The 22,781-nt window shown below is 36.4% G+C and overlaps 1 protein-coding gene across 5 annotated transcripts in view; it reads left to right on the plus strand.

The window, feature by feature from the left end:
* The first annotated feature begins 922 nt into the window (after positions 1 to 922).
* PHF20 (PHD finger protein 20) overlaps positions 923 to 22,781 on the plus strand; it is a 126,233-nt gene continuing 104,374 nt past the window's right edge. The window contains exons 1-2 of one of the 5 annotated variants that reach the window (XM_051979218.1): positions 923 to 1,033; positions 16,644 to 16,758. In XM_051979218.1, coding sequence (XP_051835178.1) covers positions 16,676 to 16,758 — 83 coding nt within the window. In that variant the 5' untranslated portion in view covers positions 923 to 1,033; positions 16,644 to 16,675. The remainder of the gene's footprint in view (positions 1,034 to 16,643; positions 16,759 to 22,781) is intronic. The other 4 variants (XM_051979219.1, XM_051979216.1, XM_051979214.1 and 1 more) reach the window with 4 other exon arrangements.

Here is a 22,781-nt window from a genome sequence, read left to right on the forward strand (position 1 = left end):
CTACTCCCAGCCATCTTCAGTTACACTCTCAGATACAAATTGGATTTTGTATATCCAGGTGGTCCTAGACCCTCATTTTACATTAGGAAGTAACCAGTTGGAGTACAAAATGTGTTGGTTTTGCAGTCAGCAAGTAACGGCTTAAAACTTAATAGCCTGGTCAATCATAAGCGATCATAAACTTAACCTGAATTTTCTGATTTGTGATATGGAGAGAACAAAGCCAGAAATGCCTTCGTAACAGGGTTGTTGTGAGGTTCAAACGAAACAAATGTATGTAAATAGCATTTTGCAAAGCTTAAAGATATAAATTGCAGTTTCAATTACCTTGCAGATTTGTTGTGAGGGTAGAACGAGATATTGGTGCACACACTTTTGAACTGGAATAGCTGTGACTTAGTTGACCAAAATAGGAATAATAGTAATTTCATTTATCCACTATAGTGTTTTAAGGAAAGTACACTTTTATAAAGCGTTATTACATTAGTGTTGATTTTAGTGTCATTTGGATTTCAGAGTCTTATCTTTCCGGTTCCAGTCGTCCGAAATGTGTGGTCTCTGATTCATAGATACTTTTGCCAAACAAACTTCAGAGAGCTATACGAGTGCCAATTATTTGTTTTTGTTTCAGGGCTTGACTTTTTTTTTTTAAAGGACATCCACTTTACAAATTCTGTGGCGTCAAGTAGGATTTCGAAGTGAGCTGGAAAGGAGGGTCTGGAAACCGTGCCGTCTCCATGGTAACTCCGGGAATCACAGATGCGGTTTTGAGAAAGGTGAAGGATCTTGAAGAGAAAAGTGAGGTGGGGAGAAGGGGCGGGGCTCCTCCAGGGGATCAGGCGCGTGGGCCGAAGGAGCTGCGTCACACTGTGGTGGCAGTACGGGGGAGGGGGGGCGAGGGAAGGGAGGAGCGGAGAAAACGGGGGGGGGGGGGTAATGCTGGGCGCGCCCCTAGCAGATCACGTGGTGCATAGCACGCAGTCGCCTTCTGTCCGTTGGTCTTGGAGAGGCGCAGCCGGAGCGGGGCCGTGAGGTGAGCTCGCGGCGAGGCTGGGAGGCCCGGGCCGCTGGCGGGGTGGAGGCGTGAGGCGGGGGAGGGGATGAGCTCTGGAACTCTGGTCTCTAGGCTACTCTGGCTTCCCCCTTCGTCTGATCCTGCTGCCCACCCACACCCCGGAGGCCAGGGTACTTCTGCCGAGAGCGTGGCGGGCGTGAGAGCTGCGCCCAATCTCCGGGGCGCCGGGGGGACTGACGGCGGGTTTGGCCAATCGGCGCCGCCCTAATGGGGGCTGGTACACGGCGCCGCGGGGAGCGGAGCGCCTTGTGGGCCGCGCGGGGAGGGGGGGAAGAGACGACGGGCTGAGCGGGGCGGTTTCATTCCGCATCTGTTGTCTGCAGCCTTGCCTCTAGAAGATTCCCCCCTTTGCTGCGCTCTGCCCCTAGGCGGACAGTGTCCCCCTCTTTGCTACGCGAGGGAATGCACACCCCTTTACTCCTCTTGCCCATGGGCGAGTGCACTCCCTTTACTTCTTTACTTGTCTCGTGGAAGGAGTGTGTTCCCCTTTTTGCTCCCCCCTTTTCCCGGCGGGGAAGCGCTTCCCCCCTTTTGCTTGCCCTTTTTCCTGTAGTAGTGCGGCTCTCCACCCCTTCCCCCTTCTCCCCACTCTTATAGAGGAAGTGCTTCCCCTTCTTTCTAAGCTCTTTTCCGCACGGCGAAGTGCGCCTCCCCTTTTGCTTACCCTCTTTTCCCCAAAAAACTGCCCTCTCTTTGCTCAATTCTTAACCCTAGGGGGAAAATGCACCTCTTTCCAGTTCTCATCAATTTCTCACGAGGGGAAGTGTGCCTTTTTCCCCTTTCCTTTTGGGAGTAAGCTCCCTCCTCTGTGATGGACTCTTCTCATTGAGGAAGCACACCCCTATTCCTTGGCTCACACTCCAAAAGATTATGGGGAAAAGCAAACTCACAATCTCCCCATGATTGCCAAAGCTTTTTGTAGAGAAGGAATAGGGCTTTCAGGCACCCAGGGCCTTTTTTTCTGGCTTCCCCGCCCTTGTATTTTGCTTCGCATTGGCAGCTCACATTGGCCTCAGCTTTGCTGAGCGCGATGTTGCCTCCCCCACCTCTGCGGCTCTAGACCAGGGCCACCCACAGGATTTAGGTAACTGCCACTATACTGCCTGAGGCGGTCTGGAGTCAAGGACGAACTGTTCTCTGGGTCTCAGAATCCTTCAGAATTAAAGCGATTGGAGTGGGAAATAATCACTCGAAGTAATTTCTTTTGGTCCACTCTCTTGTCCCTACTCATCCATGGCAGAAAATCACGTCTGCTTTTTTCACGTGAAATCGTTTTTGACCCGGGAAGTCTTTTGGAACCACTGATGGCAAGGAATCTCATTTTATAGTCCGGCTTCTTGCAAATCAGTCTCTTCTCCACGTGTTCTCTGCCTCTTCGCACTAGGAAGAAATCCCAGAAGTGCCATTTGGCGGCTGTTTTTACGCTTTCCCTCCTGGACAACTTCGGAATAACATTCCATATTCTACATTAGAGGAGTATGAAGTATTGGCTATAAGGGGATTCTTTTGTCCTTTGGTGTTCCCTTTGCCTGCACCACCCTTTCTTCAGATGGTCAGAGCTTCCTTATTTTGTGTATTCCTCAAACTTTCTTAATTTGAAATTCTCCCTTCCTTCTCCTATTCTCCAGTTGCTGGAGTTATAACTGCCTTTAGATTTTAGGGAATAGAAGTAACTTCGGAAAGGAAGATGTTGCCTTACTGCTGGTTGAAACTAGGCAAAATAACATTTTCATTCGGAGAATTCATGATAAACTTTTCCCTCTCCCCCAGCTTTTAAGAAACTCAGTATTAAAAACTTTTAAATTAAACTAGTGTTTTCAGAATTACAGAAATGACAATAAATATGGTTTTTGTATTCATGTATATTGGCCATATGACAGTAAATTAAAATAAACTTGGAATTTTAAATCAGATCCTTTACATCATTAGGGAAGAGTGGTATGACAGTTATGTATGAAATAGTCCCTTAGGACAGAGGTCTGTTTGACATTAAAATATGGTTTGAGTCACTATTTTCTCTCTATTATGGGATTCTCTGGCCTTAAAGTACTTTATAGCTAAATGTCGATTTTTGGGGAGGGCGTGGGGGGGGTGTTAGATACTCGGTTGTAGAGGTGTAAAGTATGATGGGAGTTAACTGACATCCACTTTTACTTTTAAAAAATCATTTACCATGAATGTTGTCAAAATTTTAAAACAACTAAATATTTCTTTTTGAGTAATGAAGGCAATTCAACACAAAATGCAATACTTTGACATATATCTTAATACATTATGTTAATTCAATGTTAATAAAAACTTTGTCATAAGTTACAAGAATTTTGTGTATTTTTATTTTTCTAATAGTAGATTTTGTGGAGGCTAACATCTTGGGAATAATGAACTATTGGGTACTGTACTTGATTTCTCAGCATTCTTCTGTGGGTCATAGGATCATCATCCTTCTATGTTTGGCAGAGGCACAGGAAGCATTTCCCAAGAGGGTCTTTGAATTTGTGAGAGATTGCCACAGAAACGAGGCCAATTGAAAAGAAAGGTAACTGGCAATATCGAAGGGCATTTGATATGTTAACTTTCTAATACAGGATGGTGGCACCCTCCTCTGTTCATGAGAACATAAAAGTTCAGAATGAGAAAGAAAAATTATAGAATCAGGGTCCAAAAGGGACCTTAAAGATTTTCTAATTTCTTAATTTTACTGTTGAAGAAACTGTGATACAGAGAGAAGGCAAAGGACAGTGTGGCAAATTATCCGTAAATCTGTTAGTTTTTTTCTATTGGAGAAATCTTAGTTCTTTTCCTATTTTCTGCTGCTTCCCACTGTCATAGTCTTTTGTTGAAGACAATCTTATTCTGTGGTCTAATCACTGTAAGATTGAAGCCTGAAGCAGCCTCTCTTCTCTGGACTAGCAGTCTCATATGAAGCTGAGGTTTAAACTGTAAGAATCATGGGAATGAACTTTGAGGATATGTTATAGTCTTTCTTCAAATAGTTAATGTGATCATAGGCTTTTTACTCACTTATTTAGAAGTCTTACTACTCTTAGTGATTTCCATCTCTTTTTGGTCAGTCTTTTCTTGGTCAATTCACATCCAGTATACTTTTTCCTTTTTTCATGTTCACTCTTTCTTGTCTGAGCCAAAGCCCTGTTGTGCCCTACCCCCACGCCCCCATCAGTTATCTACTCTATTAATTCAAAATTGCTTAAAATTTTTCAAGAAAACTTTTTTGACACTTAACTCAGTACTTATATTTGCTTCACTGTGCTTTAACAGCCTCATATGATATAAATGGAGTCTTAGACACCATGACATTTTAAATTATTAATACTGTTAAAGCTTAAAACTTCATTATGATTTTTGGAATCCCTTGTATAACAGCATTACCTATCTTCATTTGGACATGGAACATATAAATATGTGATGACTGTGTATTTAAAATCAGCCAGAGTCAGGAATTCAGGTTAAGGGAAAAATCATCTTTTTTTTTCCTTATTTATTTTATTTTATTTTATTATTATTTTTTTAACTTTTTATTGATAGAACCCATGCCAGGGTAATTTTTTACCGCATTATCCCTTGCATTCACTTCTGTTCCGGTTTTTCCCCTCCCTCCCTCCACCCCCTCCCCCAGATGGCAAGCAGTTAAGGGAAAAATCTTCAATCTTTATTCTCAGTACAGGTGAAGAAGTCTTGCGATAGCAATATGGGCAGCTGTGACAGGAAGCCAGCTAGCAGAGGGGGATCAGAGGTGAAGGGCAGTAGTGATAGCAATGTGAGCAGCTGTGACAAGACGCCAGCTCTCTTTCCGCTTCCCTTTCCACTCCCTTGCCTCCACCCACCAAAAATATCATTTCCTATACAACACATCAGGACTTGTCCAAAGAGTGGGCAGGGGCCATTCTTTCTCCAGGCATAAATATATTGATGAATATATATATATATATATATGTGTGTGTGTGTGTATATATATATATATATATATATATATAAAGTTTTCTTGAAAAAATTTAAGCAATTTTGAATTAATAGAGTAGATGAACTGATGGGGGCGTGGGGGTAGGGCACAACAGAGCTTTGGCTCAGACAAGAAAGAGTGAACATGAAAAAAGGAAAAAGTATACTGGATGTGAATTGACTAAAATATATATATATATATATATATTATAGCTTTTAATTTAGAAGTTATATGCATGGGTAATTTTATAGCACTGATAATTGACTAAAATATATATATATATATTATAGCTTTTAATTTAGAAGTTATATGCATGGGTAATTTTATAGCACTGATAATTGCCAAACCTTTTGTTCCAATTTTTTCCCTCCTTCCCCTCATCCCCTCCCCCAGATGACACATTAACCAATACATGTTAAATATGTTAAAGTATAAATTAAATACAATATATGTATACATGTCCAGACAGTTATTTTGCTGTACAAAAAGAATCGGACTTTGAAATAGTGTACTATTAGCCTGTGAAGGAAATCAAAAATGCAGGCAGATAAAAATATAGGGATTGGGAATTTTATGTAATGGTTTATAGTCATCTCCCAGAGTTCTTTTGCTGGGTGTAGCTGGTTCAATTCATTCCTGCTCTATTGGAACTGATTTGGTTCATCTCATTGCTGGAGATGGCCATGTCCATCAGAATTGATCATCATATAGTATTGTTGTTGAAGTATGTAATGATTTCCTGGTCCTGCTCATTTCACTCAGCATCAGTTCATGTAAGTCTCTCCAGGCCTTTCTGAAATCATCCTGCCATCATTTCTTACCGAACAATAATATTCCATAATGTTCATATACCACAATTTATTCAGTCATTCTCCAATTGATGGGAGTTTCCAGACTCAGTTTCCAGACATCTGAAATATATTTTTGGAAAACATAAATGCTAATCTGAAGTCCTTGGCTAATGAATACAAGGAGGGTGGTGAAATTCTACAACAAAATAAAAACTATTAAGCTTATTTTAATTTTTATAACGTTAAAAATTTTGGTTCTCTGAACAATTTAATATTTCGTATTTTGGAGAAAAAAATACTGTTAATTTTAACATTTTCTCATGAAGTGTGTCATGGTTTTCTATATGATTTTGGGTACTCTAATAAACATTTTCAATACCTCTTTGAATATTTTAAAAAATGTTTTCTCTGAATTATTCTCCTTCCCTTCCACTTAAGTTTTCAGTGTATGTTGGAGAAGCTACCCTCAGGAAAACCTGTTTTGTGTTTGCCAGAGCAGATTAGTTATGGAGTTGCTTTTCTTTGACTGTGGGAAACGAGAGAAGGTGTATATATAGATTGTCATAATGTCTTTCCCAACCTGTATAGGAAGTTGGAGCATAGAACAAGTTGATTGATTTTACTTTCCTTTTTTTCTGGAAATTAAAAAAGAAAACCCTAAATGTGAACAACACTTTAAGAAAATTAATCTGCTTTGCAAACAACTTTCCTGTCCTTTTGGCTAGAATGAACCCTCCAGCCGGCAAAAATTCTGGCAAAAGGGGGAACTAAAGAGAACAGGCTGTTCTGGGCACGATGTAGGTGGATCCTTGAGAGGTCTTTAACTGCTTGGCTACTAAGAAATTTTGACTTGTCAATTTTAATTCATATTGGCTCAAATAATTGCATATTGGGCAGGTTCAATTATGTTTGCGTTTTTCCTTTTTTACATGAATTATGGGAGTGATGTGTTTATGAAACTTCATAAAATCTTAGGAGCCAGCTATGACTCATACTGAGTATAAACAGGGTGCTTGTGTGAAAGTAGGTGGAGACTGGAAGCCTGGAAGCCCTGAAAGATGCAACTTTGCATGATGATAAAATGTCCTATTTGAAGTCAGCAATATCTGGGTTGGAATCCTGATCCTGACACTTGTTATCTATGGACAAATCTTTAATCTCCCTAATGTTCAATTTCTTCATCTGTAAGTGGAATTGATAAAGTTTGCATTACCTTCTCATAGAACTGTGAGAATTATATGAGATAATGTATATAAAGTACTTGGGAAACCTTTGATTATATGCATATAAGCTTTCTTATTAATAAAAAAGGAAAAGAGTAGAACCCAAGAGAGACAGAAGGATAATTTTACTTTTAAACTGAGTTTATCAGAAATTCCGTCCTGGGCCCTAAAGTCTCACTTCCAACAATAAAGGTGAACATGTTCCTCCTCTACTTCATCCTTTTTGCATTTATCACTTTCTGTGACCTCCTCTAAGAATTGGTGGATTTGGTCTGTTTTTGGTAAATGAATGAATATTTCCCACTGATCATGGAATAGCTTACTTGTCTCTGAAGGATAAAATAAGTGGCTTCAGAGACCCAGAAATAAGTCATTGACATAGAGAGTAGGACTGGTTTTGCTTCATTTATCCTCTATTTTTTCCCTTGCTTCTATGTGCTTCCCCTTAATGTTAGAAAAGAAATAAATTTCTGCCTTTGGTGAAACAGGTTGTTATTTGGGTAGATTGCAGTAATTAGGTATACTTTTCTAGGTGCTGCTGATGCCTGAGCCCCCAGATTTCACATTCCTCTGTACTAGGCTAGTGCATTTTTTGCAGGATTTTTTTTTTTTATTATAGCTTTTTATTTACAAGATATATGGGTAATTTTTCAGCATTGATCCTTGCAAAACCTTCTGTTCCAACTTTTCCCCTCCTTCACCCCCACCTCCTTCTCTAGATGGCTGGTAGACCTAATACATGTTAAACATATTAAAGTATATGCTAAATACAATTATATGTAAACATAGGATTTTTTAAAAAATATTTTTTGGCAAGTTACATTGATTCCTGTTTGTACTTTGGTGCAATCATAAATTATTTTTTTTCTATTTCTAAAATATTTTCTCTGGGATATCTTTTAATGCTGCTATCAGTTTTGTTACCTGCATAAGACTATTACAGAACTAAGGAAAGATTAAGCCCTGTTTTTCATGATTACATAAGTAAAAGAATATGATGGATGACTATCAATTAGTTAAATGTCTTGTTTTTTAAAGGCACATCTTAAGAGTTAGTTCAAGAATAAACTTAATAGGAAAATAGACCAACTGTTTATTAAATATAGTTTTTGTATATCTTTAAAATTAGCTGAGTTTTTCTTTGGGGAGGCATTATAATTCAGTTAAAAATACGGTGGCCATAAGCATAATGGAAAGAAAACAACTATAAGTAAAGAGACTAGGTTTCTAGATCCATCTCTCATTAACATGTGACCTTACATATGCCATTTTTTTCTTTCCTCATCTTTAAAATGTGGAAGCGGAATTAGATGATTCTGTTCACTAAGCATGTGTATTTATTGAATGTTTACTACAGTGTCATTGGGAAGAAAGACAAAAATGAAACTGTCTTTACCCTTATAGAGCATGAATTCTACTAAGAGGAAAGAAGGGGGAAAATGACATATACTTTGTTATTTAATATTTCATATATAAAATATATGCAGAACATATCCAACATATAAAGGACTGCTTGCCATCTAGGGGAGGGGGTGGAGGGAGGGAGGGGGAAAAAAATCGGAACAGAAACGAGTGTCAATATAATGTAATTATTAAATAAAAAATTAAAAAATATATATATATGCAGAATAAATACAAAGTAATTTTGGAGCAGAGAGTAAATGTTAATCACTGGAAGTTCTATTAAAAGATCTGAGCTATAGGAACTGGCACTGGAGCTATGCTGTTTAGAAACGTAGGGATTCTGGGAGATGTAGATGAAAAACAAGCTTTGAGTCATGTGGGACACATAATGCAGGTGTAAGACAGGGGACCTCTATCTGAAGAACTGCAAATGAATATGAAAGTGAGTAAATATGAGATTATAGTTTTTAAAGATAGACTGAGGGGCTTTAAATGCCAAGCAAAAAAGTTTGTATTTTGCCCCAAAGGCAATTGAGAGCCAGTAAAGTTTCTTGAGTAAGGGAGTTATATAACTAGATCTGTGAATTAGGACTATCAACTTGGTGAATTGGAGATGAGGAGAGACCAATTAGCTACTCTTTACTGCCCACTCTCTGGCATATAGCACTGGGAGGACTAGCCCACTAGAAATTTCACCTTAAAAGATTTACTTCTTTCTCTGGAAATACTGTCCTGGGAGTCCTTTTGTTTTGATGCTTGCTTCAGTTGCCTATCTCATCTAGGTCTGGTTCTAGCCAAGCTTCACTTCACTGTCTACTATTTCTTCTGAACGACTTCTTTACTCCCATGAACTCAAGTTCATTATACTGCTTCGCTTCCATACCTTGGATTTCTAGAACCACAAAATCAACTTTGCCATTGTTTCTGAAAGGATGTGTCAATTTGCTCCACTTAGCATCACTCTAGTTTTCTGAAGCAAGATAACTCTCCCGAACATCTTTTCCTTATATAGCATGTGACACCATCATTAGAATGTTAGCTTCTTTTATTGTTATTATTATTATAACTTTTTATTTACAAGATATATGCATGGCTAATTTTTCAGCATTGACCCTTGCAAAACCTTCTGTTCAACTTTTCCTCTCCTTCCCCCACATCCCTCCCCCAGATGGCAGGTAGACCAAATACATGTTAAATATGTTAAAGTATATGTTGAATACAATATATGTACACATGTCCAAACAGTTATTTTGCTGCACAAGAAAAATCGGATTTAGAAATAAGGTAAAATTAACCTGAGAAGGAAATCAAAAATGTAAGGGGACAAAAACAGAGGGAGTGGAAATGCTACGTTGTGGTTCACACTCATTTCCCAGAGTTCTTTTGCTGGGTGTAGCTGGTTCTCTTCATTATTGAACAAATGGAACTGATTTATTTCATCTCATTGTTGAAGAGAGCCACGTCCATCAGAATTGATCATCATACTGTTATTGTTGTTGAAGTATATAATGATGTCCTGGTTCTTCCCATTTCACTCAGCATCTGTTCATGTAAGTCTCTCCAGGCCTTAGAATGTTACCTTCTTGAGGTCAGAGCTCACTTGTGCTTTTGTATTTGTATCTTCAGCACTTGGTATATAGTTAACATTTAAGAATCTTTATTCATTCTTTGTTATGCTAGATAATTTAGCAAGGGTAAAGGGCTTGAATAAAGGTGTTGGAGAATAGATCTGGGGGATGTTTGTGAGGTAGAATTGTTTGGACTTGCAAATGATTTGGTGTGATGATGATATTAACCTTTATAGGGATTACTATGAGCTAGGCATCATGATAAATTCTTTGAAATTATATCTTTTGTTATCTTTACAGCAACACTGGAAGATAGATGCTATTATTAGCCCTATTTTTAAGATGAAGAAATTGAGGCAAACAGGTTAAATATCTTGTTCAGGATCACAAAACTTGAAAAGTGTTTTGAGGCTTGATTTGAACTCAGATCTTCATGCTTCTGGGCTTGGATTCTATTCATTGGCTCACCTAAGTGACCTCTGGAAGGATAGTGCTGCCCTCAAAAGAAATAGAATATTATAATAAGGGGGTGGGTTTTAGGAAGAAGGTGATAACTTGTTTTTGGTCAGGGCAGTTTGATATTCATTTATGTAGTCTGTGAGCAGAGAGGTCTTGAAGAAAAAGAGTGATGTGGAATTGCTGCTTAGATGACTGGGGGCTAATTTGGGAGATTTTGGTATGGAGACAACCATTGAACTTATTATAGGAGCTAGAAAAATGGGCCTAGGATAGTGCCCTCGGACCCACTTCTGTTGAGGAGATGGGATAAAGATGATGATAAAGCAAAGCATGGAAAAAGCACAATTAGGCAGTAGTAACAACTAGCATTGATATTGTACTTTAAGGTTTGCAAAGCTTTATATATGTATTACTTATTTGATTCCTATGACAACTCTGGGAGATAGGTGTTAGGATTCTTACAAGGTACTAAGTCAGTGGAATTGATAGAGACAACAATTATCTAATTTAGTGTGGTTCAGTATGATTGATCTGATCCTACAAGGAGATGTTATGGGCCAGAACTTGAATCAAGGTACTAAGTGGAATCGAGGAGACAGTGGTTAAATCTAATTTAGCATTGATTTAATCCTACAACAAATAATGGTTTCCTAGTGATATAATGATTGGTGTATACTCAGTGTGGGGCATATATAAGGAGAAGCTCTCAGGGCCAGAAAGACAAGCTCACTAGAAGCTCTCATAGCCTCAGCCAGGATTCATTCGAGGAGATTCAGAAACCAGAGAAGACAGTTTAAACTATTGGAACCAAGACTACAGAAGACCTTTAAGAAAACTAGCTGAATCCCAAGTGAAGGAGACAAGATTTTGAAGGAGACAATAAAGGATTTGGACTCTTAACTCCTGGCTGCATTTGGGGTGATTATTGAACTAAAACGAAGGCTGCTCCCAGAAGCCCCCCAAGAAACCTACTCCCAGAGAACATTACATTTTAGAGAAAAATATTACAGTTTGATACTATTAACCACATCTTAATAGACAAGAAAACTGAAAGCACACAAGGTTAAGTGACTTGCCAGAGATCACCCAGCTAGTAAATATCTAAAAAGTCTTCCTGACTCCAGGCCTACCTTCTGGCCACTGTGATAGCAATTGCCTAGCTCTTTTCCAGCTCTTAACTATTTGATCCCAGACATTTATGATATTTTTGTGTTGTTTACTTAGTCTTCTTAAATAACCTATTAAGGAAAACAAAACAACTCTAAGTTTAATGGAAACTGCAAATATTACAAGCACTGGTAATATATGGGAATGACTTGAGGACATAGCTGCTTTTTGTTCCCTCTCAAAATAGGATTGGGGGTGGGGGAGGGAAATTAACCAAGTCCTGTGCAATATTGTCATTGCTTCTTCTTATCCTTCTCTCCTTTCTAGCCATCTTTACTCCTTCAAGTGCCTTTTCCTTTTAAGATTGGAAGAGGTCTTGAAGTCAGGCATTTTAAAAATTAATTTTCCTTTTGGGTAAATGAATTCACTTGTTCTTAACTGTGCCAACACTTGTGTTTTAAACCCCTGATTGTAGAATGACACATTTTAGCACTCTACCTCCCTCCACTCTCTGAAAACCGAAAGGTTGTTAGGGGGAAGTGAGGCTCTAACACTTCACTAGACAAAAGTCAATTGGCTTTTTAGAGTGACTTGACATGGTGGGTGACAGTATGGTAATAATAATAGCTAATATTTGTCCAGACATTGCACTAAGTGCTTTATAATTATCTTATTTGATCCTCACAACAACTCTAGAAGGTATTTTACAGATGATAAAATTTACAGATGATAAAACTTGCTGACTTGCCCAGGATTATACAGCTAGTATGTACCCTGGACTAGTCTTCTTGACTCCTGGCCCAGTATACTATCGCGCCCTCTAGTGGTTTTTACCACCTTCTTCTATTTCCTGTGGTGATTAAGGGCCCCAAGTGCAGTTGTTGGGAATTTGTAAGTGGGAGATGATAGATAGAGGAACCCCTGTTTTAAACCAGCTTTCTGTGCCCTACCGTGGATCTGGTAAACAAGACTCCATCCCTTCACAACTTCCCTAATCATCTCAGTTTTGCCTCAATAGACCTCTCTTAATCTTAGCTTAATCCTTTCTAAAACTCTCAGGTATATATGTATATTGCAGAAATAAATGATGTGTCCATAGAAAGAAGACTTGTTAAGAAAGAAAGTAGTGTTTGAATCTTGCTTTCAGATAGTCGTCTTGTAACAATGGGAAAAAGCCATTAGCCTGGGTTAGAACAACTCCTGGGTAGCAGTCTAAGGTAGGAAAATTATTGGAGCTAACTATGGCAATTACACATCCAAGCTTGATCCTTTCATTTTCAGGTGACAGAATAAGTTGGCATTAATATTTGCTTTTATTACTCATTGTTGCCTAACCAAAAAATGTTATTGATATTTTATTTTCATATGACCTACCAGTCCCACTCTACTACTCTTTTCTTCATTCTCTCCTAAAAATGATATTAATCTCCAACATAATAAATAACCAATATATTGAGAATAACATGTTGACAAAATCTGATGTTATATGAAGTGTTTCACAGCCATGTTCCCCCACATATTTATACATATATACATAAATACACAGACACCTGTACTTTAATACAGATAGTTGTTCATCTGAATGCTTGTTGAAATTCAGGCAATTGATATTTTTCATCCACTTGATCTTTTCTGAATGAATGCAGAGGCCAAATATCTTTGGATATAGTTTATATCTAGGAAGATCTGCAATATTTTGGGGTTTAGTGAATTCAGCACAATTTCATCTTCAAACAGTACCTGGAGAACTTTTGCATACTTTACTACAAGAATTCATTTTTGACCAAAAATGTGTGCTGTGTTGTAATGTTCAGGCTGGCTCTTTGGTGGGCCTTGGCATCAGTGGGGGAGTGAAGTGAAGGAGGCAGGAGAGCAGCCTGGCTGGTCAAAGATGGAGTCTGACTTTTGGAGTCTGGAGCCTGAAGTCTTCTCTGCAGCTGAGAGATTCCTCTGTCTCTGGGACTCCCTTAAATACCCCACCACAACTATATTAGGACACCACACTGGGCATGCGCAGCTGTAGAACATCACATTACCACATTACCCTAAGTATAAGCCAACTAGATTGATCATATCATTACATTAAAATAAGTATGTGCTTAGAGAACCACCATCTCACACTCAGTAGGTACTTAACTACAAGCACCCTGCTTAGATTCAAGTACACCCTTTCAGAGTTCCCACTGCTATACTGTGTCTTCTATATTGCATTGACAAATACATTTGGAGAGCATATGTCTTCCTGTTTTATACCTCATCTGATGTTTAATTTAAAAGTGTCATTGCTTAGGGTTATTTCTGTTATATCTTTCAAGAAATTTTGAATGAGTAATTTTTGATGTATGGATCGTAGATACCTTATTTTAAAAACCTATAAGACAGCTTTTAAAAAATCAAGTGCTTTTTCATAACTAATTCAAAAATTACTTATAAAGATTTTGTATAAATAGGCAAATAAACATAATAGATCAGTAGTTATTATTTTCTTGGTTGCTTTAATAATTTTTTTTTTTACTCTTATCTTTTGTTTTTATGTCACATTTCCCAGTCTTTTGTCTAGTTCTAAAATACCCCTTTCAAAGAGCTTTCTCTTATAATAAAGAATAAAAAGGAGGGAGAAAAAAGTTCAGTAAATTTAGTTCACATATTTAAAAAGTCTGACATATATGCAGTGTCTAACAGCCATAATCTGCCTAAAAGAAGATAGATGATGTGCCTTCGCTTGGAGCTAGTCTTGGTCATTATAATTTAATAGTGTTTAGTTTTAATTTTTTGATATAGGGCAGAGTGGATAGAGCACCAGCCCTGAAGTCAGGAGGACCTGAGTTCAAATATGACCTCAGACACTTAACACTTCCTATCTGTGTGCCCCTGGGCAAGTCACTTAATCCCAACTGCCTCAGCAAAAAGAAAAAAAAATTTTTTTTGATGATATTCTTCTCATTTACATTGTTATAATTACTGTGTATATTGTTTTCCCAGTTATAATTAGTTAACTTTCCTATATAGGGAATTCATGCCCTCATTACTGTCTACCTGGATTATTGCCATAGTCCTCTAACTTTCTTACATAACTTTAGAAATACATCTTTCACATAGCAGTTTTAATGTTTTTTCTTTTGCATAAATCTAGTCATATCCTTTCTCAAAATTCTTTAGTAAATGTCAAACAAATTTGAAATTGTCTGACATTAAAAGTCACAATTTAATAACACCTTATTTTCCCATCTTCAATTTATGTTTCTTCCTTCTATTCTCCATCTAAATCCTTTCTTCCTCCCAAAACTCAAAACAAATGAAAAACAACCAACTCTCTCACTGCTTTTTTGCATCTCTCAGCCTTTTCTAAGTCTGCTTTTTAGAGTAAACACAATAGTTAAATAAAGACCTTCTTTTCTTGTCATGTTGAGGGTCTACTTTTTCTTCAGTTGACAAAAATTTCTAATCATACACTTAATTATCACCCAGGACAAGTGATCAAATATATGCAACAAGGAATAACATCTTTTAATATTTAATTGTATTGATATTTTTTGTTTCCAAGTTACCTTCTTTTTCCAGGCTAATCCTACCTCTTTTCCTACACATTAATCTATCCTTTGTAATGTACATTTTTTAAAGAGGAGAAAAAAGATTCATCTTAATCCATATTAATCATATTTTATAGCAATGCAAGTATTTAATAGATTTTAAAGGGATAGAGTAAAGGCATACAGTTTTAGGATTTACCAAAATAGAAGTAAATAGTAACAGATGACCAAAAAAAATATATTTTTTTGTTGACTCTTTCCAAGTTCTTTTGAATTTATTTCATTTTGTGTTCTCTCATATATGTATGAGAACATATGGGCTCAAACATGTATAGATGTCCAGCATTTTTTTCAGTCATGTTTGACTCTTTGTGACCTATTTGGGGTTTGCTTGTCAGAGGTACTGGAGTAGTTTTTCATTTCCTTCTCCAGCTCATTTTAGAGATGAGGAAACTGAGGTAAACAGGGTAAAGTGACTTACCTAGGGTCACAGAGCCAGTAAGTCTCTGAGACCAGATTTAAACTTAAGTCCAGCACTTTATATACTGTGCCAGATAGTTGTCCCATGTATCTAGAGATTTATGTATCTATATTTAGGACCCTTCCCCAACTTTCCTTTGAAGCCCAAATTGAATATTATTTTCTCTAGAAAGTTTCACTGATCCCATCCATAGGTTGGCAACGAATGAACTAAACTTTGTCTAATATTCTGTTTTGTAACTCCTTACTGTGAGAAAAGTAGTTAATTCTGATGTCCCACTTCAGAATTCTATTAAAGAAAACAGAAGTTGTTGATATTTAATTGGGAGATGGTCGTTAGTGATGACAGCAGAGTGATGAAAAGTGATTCAGTAGTCTCAAAGTAGGAAAGAAGAGGGAGCAGCTGATGAGCATTGCAAATAGAAGATTGGGAGAACTACTTGGTTTGATAAGAGTAGGATTAGAGAAAGCTGGGCATTCAAAAATAAGATTGCTAATCTTTGTTTCTCTGTTATTTTTATTTCTAAATGTCTCTTCCTCCCTTTCTCAATTAGAGAACTCTCTCTTGTAAAAAAGAACAAAAAAAGTTTGAGCAAAACTAATCAACATATGAATGGAACATGACAGTGTGGCAGTGTAATAGAAATTATAGTGCCAGAATAGTGGGAAAAGTACTGCATTTGAATGCTGACTCTTGCCATTTAACACCTGTTTGACATGTGGACAAGTAACCTTATTTTGTAAAATGAGGGAGTTGGACTAAATGATCTCTTCCTAAAGTCATTTCCCATTCTAAAGCTAGGGGTGTATGTATTCTTCTATACCCATTTCTGCAAAGAAAGGAGGGAGATACATTTTGAGCTGAGCATATTTGAAAGGTAGAAGGGAAGAAAGTGATGGAAAAAGGAATAGTAACAAGTGAAATTCCATGTACTTTCTATATTTGTTTTCCTGAAGTTGTGTTTTGAATGTTGCCAGTTTATGTTGCTATTGATATACTTTAAGTAGATTGTAAGATGTTTTCATAAATATTTAATTGGCTTTTCAGGAGAAGAAAAGCAACCTTGTTGATGACTCAAAATGACAAAGCATCCACCAAACAGAAGAGGGATCAGCTTTGAGGTGGGAGCCCAGTTGGAGGCCCGGGACAGATTAAAAAACTGGTATTTTATCCTTTCCTCTTCTCTTTTTTTTCTCTAAAATAAAAGGGGATTTGTATGGAGTTTTTGGTCCTTAGAACCTTGAACCTTTTGGTTCAAGACCATTTCAGTAGGGCAAGGAAGGACTCACTAAATCATTTTTATCATATCCCTAGCACTCCTATTTATCAAGCCTAAGAATATCATCTTGTTGGTTTCATTTCAATATCCTGTTGTTGACTTTACTTCATCTGTCTTAAATTGAGCTCATTATCTTTTTCTGTCACACTTTCCCAATTTAGTGTTCTTCATTTTTCTTCTTTCCTCAAATTGGGCAGAGGGCTGAAGTTGAATACATCATATATTTTTCAAAGCATCTAAGTAAGGTAGAGCACTATAATAGGTATTTGTCAGAGGGGAGAATAGAGATGAGTGATAATAATAAAGATAATAATAACAAACTCACATTTACATGCTACTTTAAGATTTGCAAAATACTATGCTCATGATGTAGAACAAGCATTATTCCTATTGTCTAAATATAAAGAATGAAGCTCTGATGGGCTTGATGACTCTATATCCTGGATGACATGGCTTAGCTTAGAAATGTCTGACTCTAGTTAACTTGATGTCATACTTAGCATTCAGTCTTCTGCAAAGTCAAAGCTTCATAATTGTTGTTTGATTGATTAATCATTATCCCACAACTCTTGCCCTTGTGGAGTTTATATACTCATCAGGGAATATATAACATACACACAAATAACTACCAATAATACAAACTAGAACATTATATGTGTAAGAGACGATACAAACGAAATATTGAAGAATAGCATAATAAGTACCCAAGATAGTCACAACAAAATAAAGTTGTAGAACTTCAGAAGCAATGGAAGCTCCTATCTCCCTTACTGTCCTGTCAGATTTCCCTAACATTGTTTTTTTCAAGCTTTAGTCATCAATACTTCTTTATTGTTGTTCCTTGATCTTCCTTTATCTTTATCCTAAGATCCAGAACTAGTTCAGAACATCTTATAGAAAGTTTTCCCTTATTTTAACCTTAACTTTCATTGATGATATATTTTCTTTTGCTTTTTCTTGCCTCTGTTCCTATAAAAAACCTTGATTAACTAGCATCTAGAATTCTAGCATAGTAAGATATTCATAGGAGAATGTAGATAAGTGGAAAGTATACTGGAATTTAAATCAGAGGACCCAAGCTTAATTTTAACTTTACTTAGGTGATGCTAAACATTCATTTTTCCCCTCTGGGACTCAGTTATTTCCTCTCTAAAATCATGGACTTAGAGTAGGTGACCTCTTCTATACCTTCCATAGAGTGGTAGCTCTATAATCCTAATAAGTAAATTAGCCCTTGGTAGACCCAATATCACTGTCACCTTATTGTTCAGTGGTAATACTCTCTAGCCCACCAGATGGCAGTGTTTCCATTAGAAAATTAGAAATTAGATTAAGCTAATGATCAGGAAAAGAAAATGTTTTGAGTTGGGACTAGGAATTTGAAGTGATTATGAATACCAAAATAATAAGAGCATATTTTAAGTTCCGATAAAAGTCAAAGAACACTGATTATTTTATCATTTAAAAAACTTAGAAGACTGATTTAGCTTCTTAGTAATTAGTTTTTGCAATAAGTTAGCTTTGTTACACTGTACATTTTGTAGTGAACAACTTTTTGTTGAAAAAGATGGAATTAACTGAAAATCAACATAACACCAAGAATATGTTCAGCTGAGCAGATTCTAGGGTAAGTCCTATAAATACAACTTTATATTTTTAAATGAAGAGAACAGATTTTTACTTCAGAAAGAAAAACAGGCACATAGTTCACCTTTGAAAGTACCATGCTGAATTTTTATATAAATACACTATAGATTCAGTCCAGTATTATAAGAGCACAATTCAAAAGAAGGAAAAAAATAGAAAGAAAAGGACTCATATGTGCAGAAATGTTGTAGCACCTCTTTTTGTGTTGGCTAAGAATCGGAAAATGAGTAGATACGCATCTCTTGGGGAATGGGTGAATAAATTATGGGATATGAAAGTACTGGATTTATTGTTCTATAAAAAATAATGAACAAGCTGATTTTAGAAAAGCCTGGAAAGATTTACACGAATTGAAACAAGCAGAACCAGGAATACATTGTACACAGTAACAGCAAGATTACAGGATGATTCACTATGAAAGACTTGGTTCTTCTCAGTTGTTCATTAATCCAAAGCAGTACCAATAAACTTTGAATAGAAAATGCCATTTGTCTCCAGAAAGAGAATTATAGAAATTGAATATTTTGTTTTGATTTTTCTCTCCCAACATGATTCATAAAGAAATGTAAATTTACAAAGTTAATGTATATGTAGAACTAGGAAAAATAAAACAAAAGTTAAAAAAAAAAAGAGAGAGAGATCATTGGTAACTGGGGTGGGGTGGGGGGAAGACAAAAAACAACTTCTGAGCAGTTGGAAATGTCCAAAAATGGAATGGGCTGCTTTCATGAAAATTCTTTTGTAGTATAGGTCTTAGAAAAGTTTAATGTGATCAGTTACTCTTGGTATAGTTAGGATTTGTGATTTGAATAGCAGTTAGAATGGTGAGTTTATAGGTCCCTTCTAGTTCTTAGATTATGATACCATATGTAGTATAATAATTGATCATAATGATGACTCTGAATCATCAAAAATTTAATTGATCACCAATATGTTATTTCCTTTGGTAGAAAAGTGACTTAATGGATCTCTTTGATAAAGAGACCTAACTCAGTTTCAATTGATCAATGATGGACAGAAGCAACTACACCCAAAGAAAGAACACTGGGAAATGAATGTAAACTGCTTGCATTTTTGTTTTTCTTTCTGGATTATTTATACCTTCTGAATCCAATTCTCCCTGTGCAACAAGAGAACTGTTTAGTTCTGCACACATATATTGTATCTAGGATATACTGTAACCTATTTAACATGTAAAGGACTGCTTGCCATCTCGGGGAGGGGGTAGAGTGAGGGAGGGGAAAAATCAGAACAGAAGTGAGTGCAAGGGATAATGTAAAAAATTACCCTGGCATGGGTTCTGCCATTAAAAGTTATTTTAAAAAAAAAGAAAGAAAAAAAAAGAAAAGTGACACTTTATTTTACTTTACTTTTTAAAAGTTTTATTGATACTTATTTTTTATAACATTTCTTAATAATAAACTTTCTAGAGGCAGCTAGTTGGTGCAGTGGATTGAGCATTGTCCCTAAAGTCAGGAAGACCTGAATTTAAATCTAGGGTTAGACACTTAACACTTACTAGTTATATGACCCTGGGTAAGTCACTTGACCCTAATTTTCTCACATACAAAAAAGAAGAAAACAATATACCTCCTATAAAGGGGACAGGAAATAAGCATTTATATGATGCTTGTTATCTGCTGGGTACTATGCTAAGTGTTTTTATAAGTATTATCTCATTTAAATCTTACAACCCTGGCAAGTAGGTGCTATTATTATCCCCATTTTACACTTGAGAAAACTGAGGCAAATAGATTAAATGACTTCACTGATTGCACAACTAGTACATGTCAGAAGCTGAATTTGAACTTCAATCTTCTTGACTTCAGACTCAGCTCTCTTATCCACTATGTGGATACTTCAAGAACACTTACAACTAAGAAGAGATTTTGATAAAATTATCTGTCTTAGCAACTACATCTGATATTATAAGCAACATTTGATATTTATAGTCCACCAGCTGTACTAAGAGGAAAGCATATTTCATTAATAGTGAAAGGGATGGTTTTAGAGAAACTTAGGAAGAGTTATATGAATTGATTCAATGTGTAGTGAAAATCAGAACAATTTATATGCTATCAGCCATATTGTAAAGACAGCTTTGGAAGACTTCAGAATTCTGATTGATGGAATGACTGACCATCTTTTCTAAGTCTTGATAATAAAGCGTGCCACTGTTTCTTGACTTTGCACATTGCGACATAAAATTTGTGGACGTGGCCAGTGCTGGAATTTCTTTTGCTTTGCTGTTATCTATATCCATATGTATATATGAATTGATAGGTATATTTGTTCAAGGAATTTTTGCTTTCTAGTACCTCTCTCCCTTAATGAGATTCATTCCATATAAATTTTTTTTTTTTTTTTTTTTTTTTTTTTTGCCGAGGCAATTGAGATTTAAGAGACTTGCCCAGGGTCACACAGCTAGGAAGTGTTAAATGTCTGAGATTATAGTTGAACTCAGGTCTTCCTGACTTCAGGGCTAGTGCTCTAAATACTGCGCCACCTAGCTGCCCCAAGAATATTCTTTAAAAGAGAAAAAAACAAATGAAGAGGGGAAAAAAAACCTATTTAACAAAACTGATAAAAACTTTTGGGGTTTTGTTTTCTTATTCAATTTGTAACTTTTATTTTATTAAATTATTTAATCCATTCACATGTAAAGTTATAAAAGTTATTTTATATTTTTATACTTGTTTCTAATATAGCTTTCTTCTGAATTGGGATTAAAAAAAGCCATCCTCTTTAAAGATATTATTGTTTCTTAAGTTATTATTATTATTATTATTATTTTTGCTTAAGCAATTGAGGTTAAGTGACTTGCCCAGAATCACACAGCAAGGAAGTGTTAAGTGTCTGAGGTCAGATTTAAATTCAGGTCCTCCTGACTTCAGAACTGGTGCTCAATCCACTGCACCATCTAGCTGCCCCTCTTAAGTATTTTTGCTTTAATCTGTTTTAAGGAGCTCCTATTTTCATAGGTTCTCTATTAAATGGTCAAAAGATAATGAGCAGGAAATTCTCAGAAGAAATGTTATCAAAAGTAAGATGAAAAAAATGCTCTTAAGTTGGTACTGATTAGAGAAAAGCAAATTAAAACACATCTGAGATACCATTTTTTTTTTTAAATTATAGCTTTTTATTTACAAAACATATGCCTGGGTAATTTTTCAATATTGACTCTTTTTTTAATGTAATTTTTTAAATATATATTTCATTTTATTTTATAATAACTTTATATTGACAGAATCCATGCCAGGGTAATTTTTTTACAACATTATCCCTTGCACTCGCTTCTCTTCCGATTTTTCCCCTCCCTCCTTCCACCCCCTCCCCTAGATGGCAAGCAGTCCTATATATGTTACATATGTTACAGTACATCCTAGATACAATATATGTTTGCAGAACCGAACAGTTCTCTTTCAACATTGACTGTTGCAAAATCTTCTGTTCCAATTTTTCTTCTTCTTCCCCCCACCCCCTCCCCTAGATGGCAGGTAGCTCAATACATGTTAAATATGTTAAAGTATATGTTAAATGCAATTTATGTATACATATTTATGCAGTTATCTTGCTGCACAAGAAAAATCAGATCTAGAAAGAAAGAAAAAAAACCTGAGAAGGAAAACAAAAATGCAAGCAAACAATAACAGAAAGAGTGGAAATGCTAAGTTGTGGTCCACACTCATTTCCCATAATTCTGAGATATCATTTTATACTCATCAGATTGGCTAATGTGACAGAAAAGAAAATGATAAATGTAGGAGGGGATGTGGAACTTACAGGGCACTAGCAAGGCAGTTGGGGTTAAATAACTTGTCCAGGGTCACATAGCTAGGAAGTGTAACATATCTGAGGTCAGATTTAAAGTCAGGTCCTATATTAAAGAAGTATAGGACTGCTTGCCATCTGGGGGAGGGGGTGAAGGGAAGGAGGGGAAAAGTCGGAACAGAAGTGAGTGCAAGGGATAATGTAAAAAAAATTACCCAGGCATGGGTTCTGTCAATAAAAAGTTACCTAATAAATAAATAAATAAATAAATAAAATCAGCATCCTCCTAATTTGGGCCAGTGCTCTATCCACTGTGCCATCTAGCTGCTCCCCACTAATATATTTTTGATTGAGTCTTGAACTCAATTAGCCCTTCTGGGATAACTTAAAGCAGTGCCTATAGGGCAATCAAATTATGCATACCTTTTGATCTAGCAACATCACTACTAGCTCTATATTCCAAAGAGATCATTTAAAAAAAAAAAAGA

This window comes from Antechinus flavipes, chromosome 2 (assembly GCF_016432865.1).
Source record: "Antechinus flavipes isolate AdamAnt ecotype Samford, QLD, Australia chromosome 2, AdamAnt_v2, whole genome shotgun sequence".
Lineage (NCBI taxonomy): Eukaryota > Metazoa > Chordata > Mammalia > Dasyuromorphia > Dasyuridae > Antechinus > Antechinus flavipes.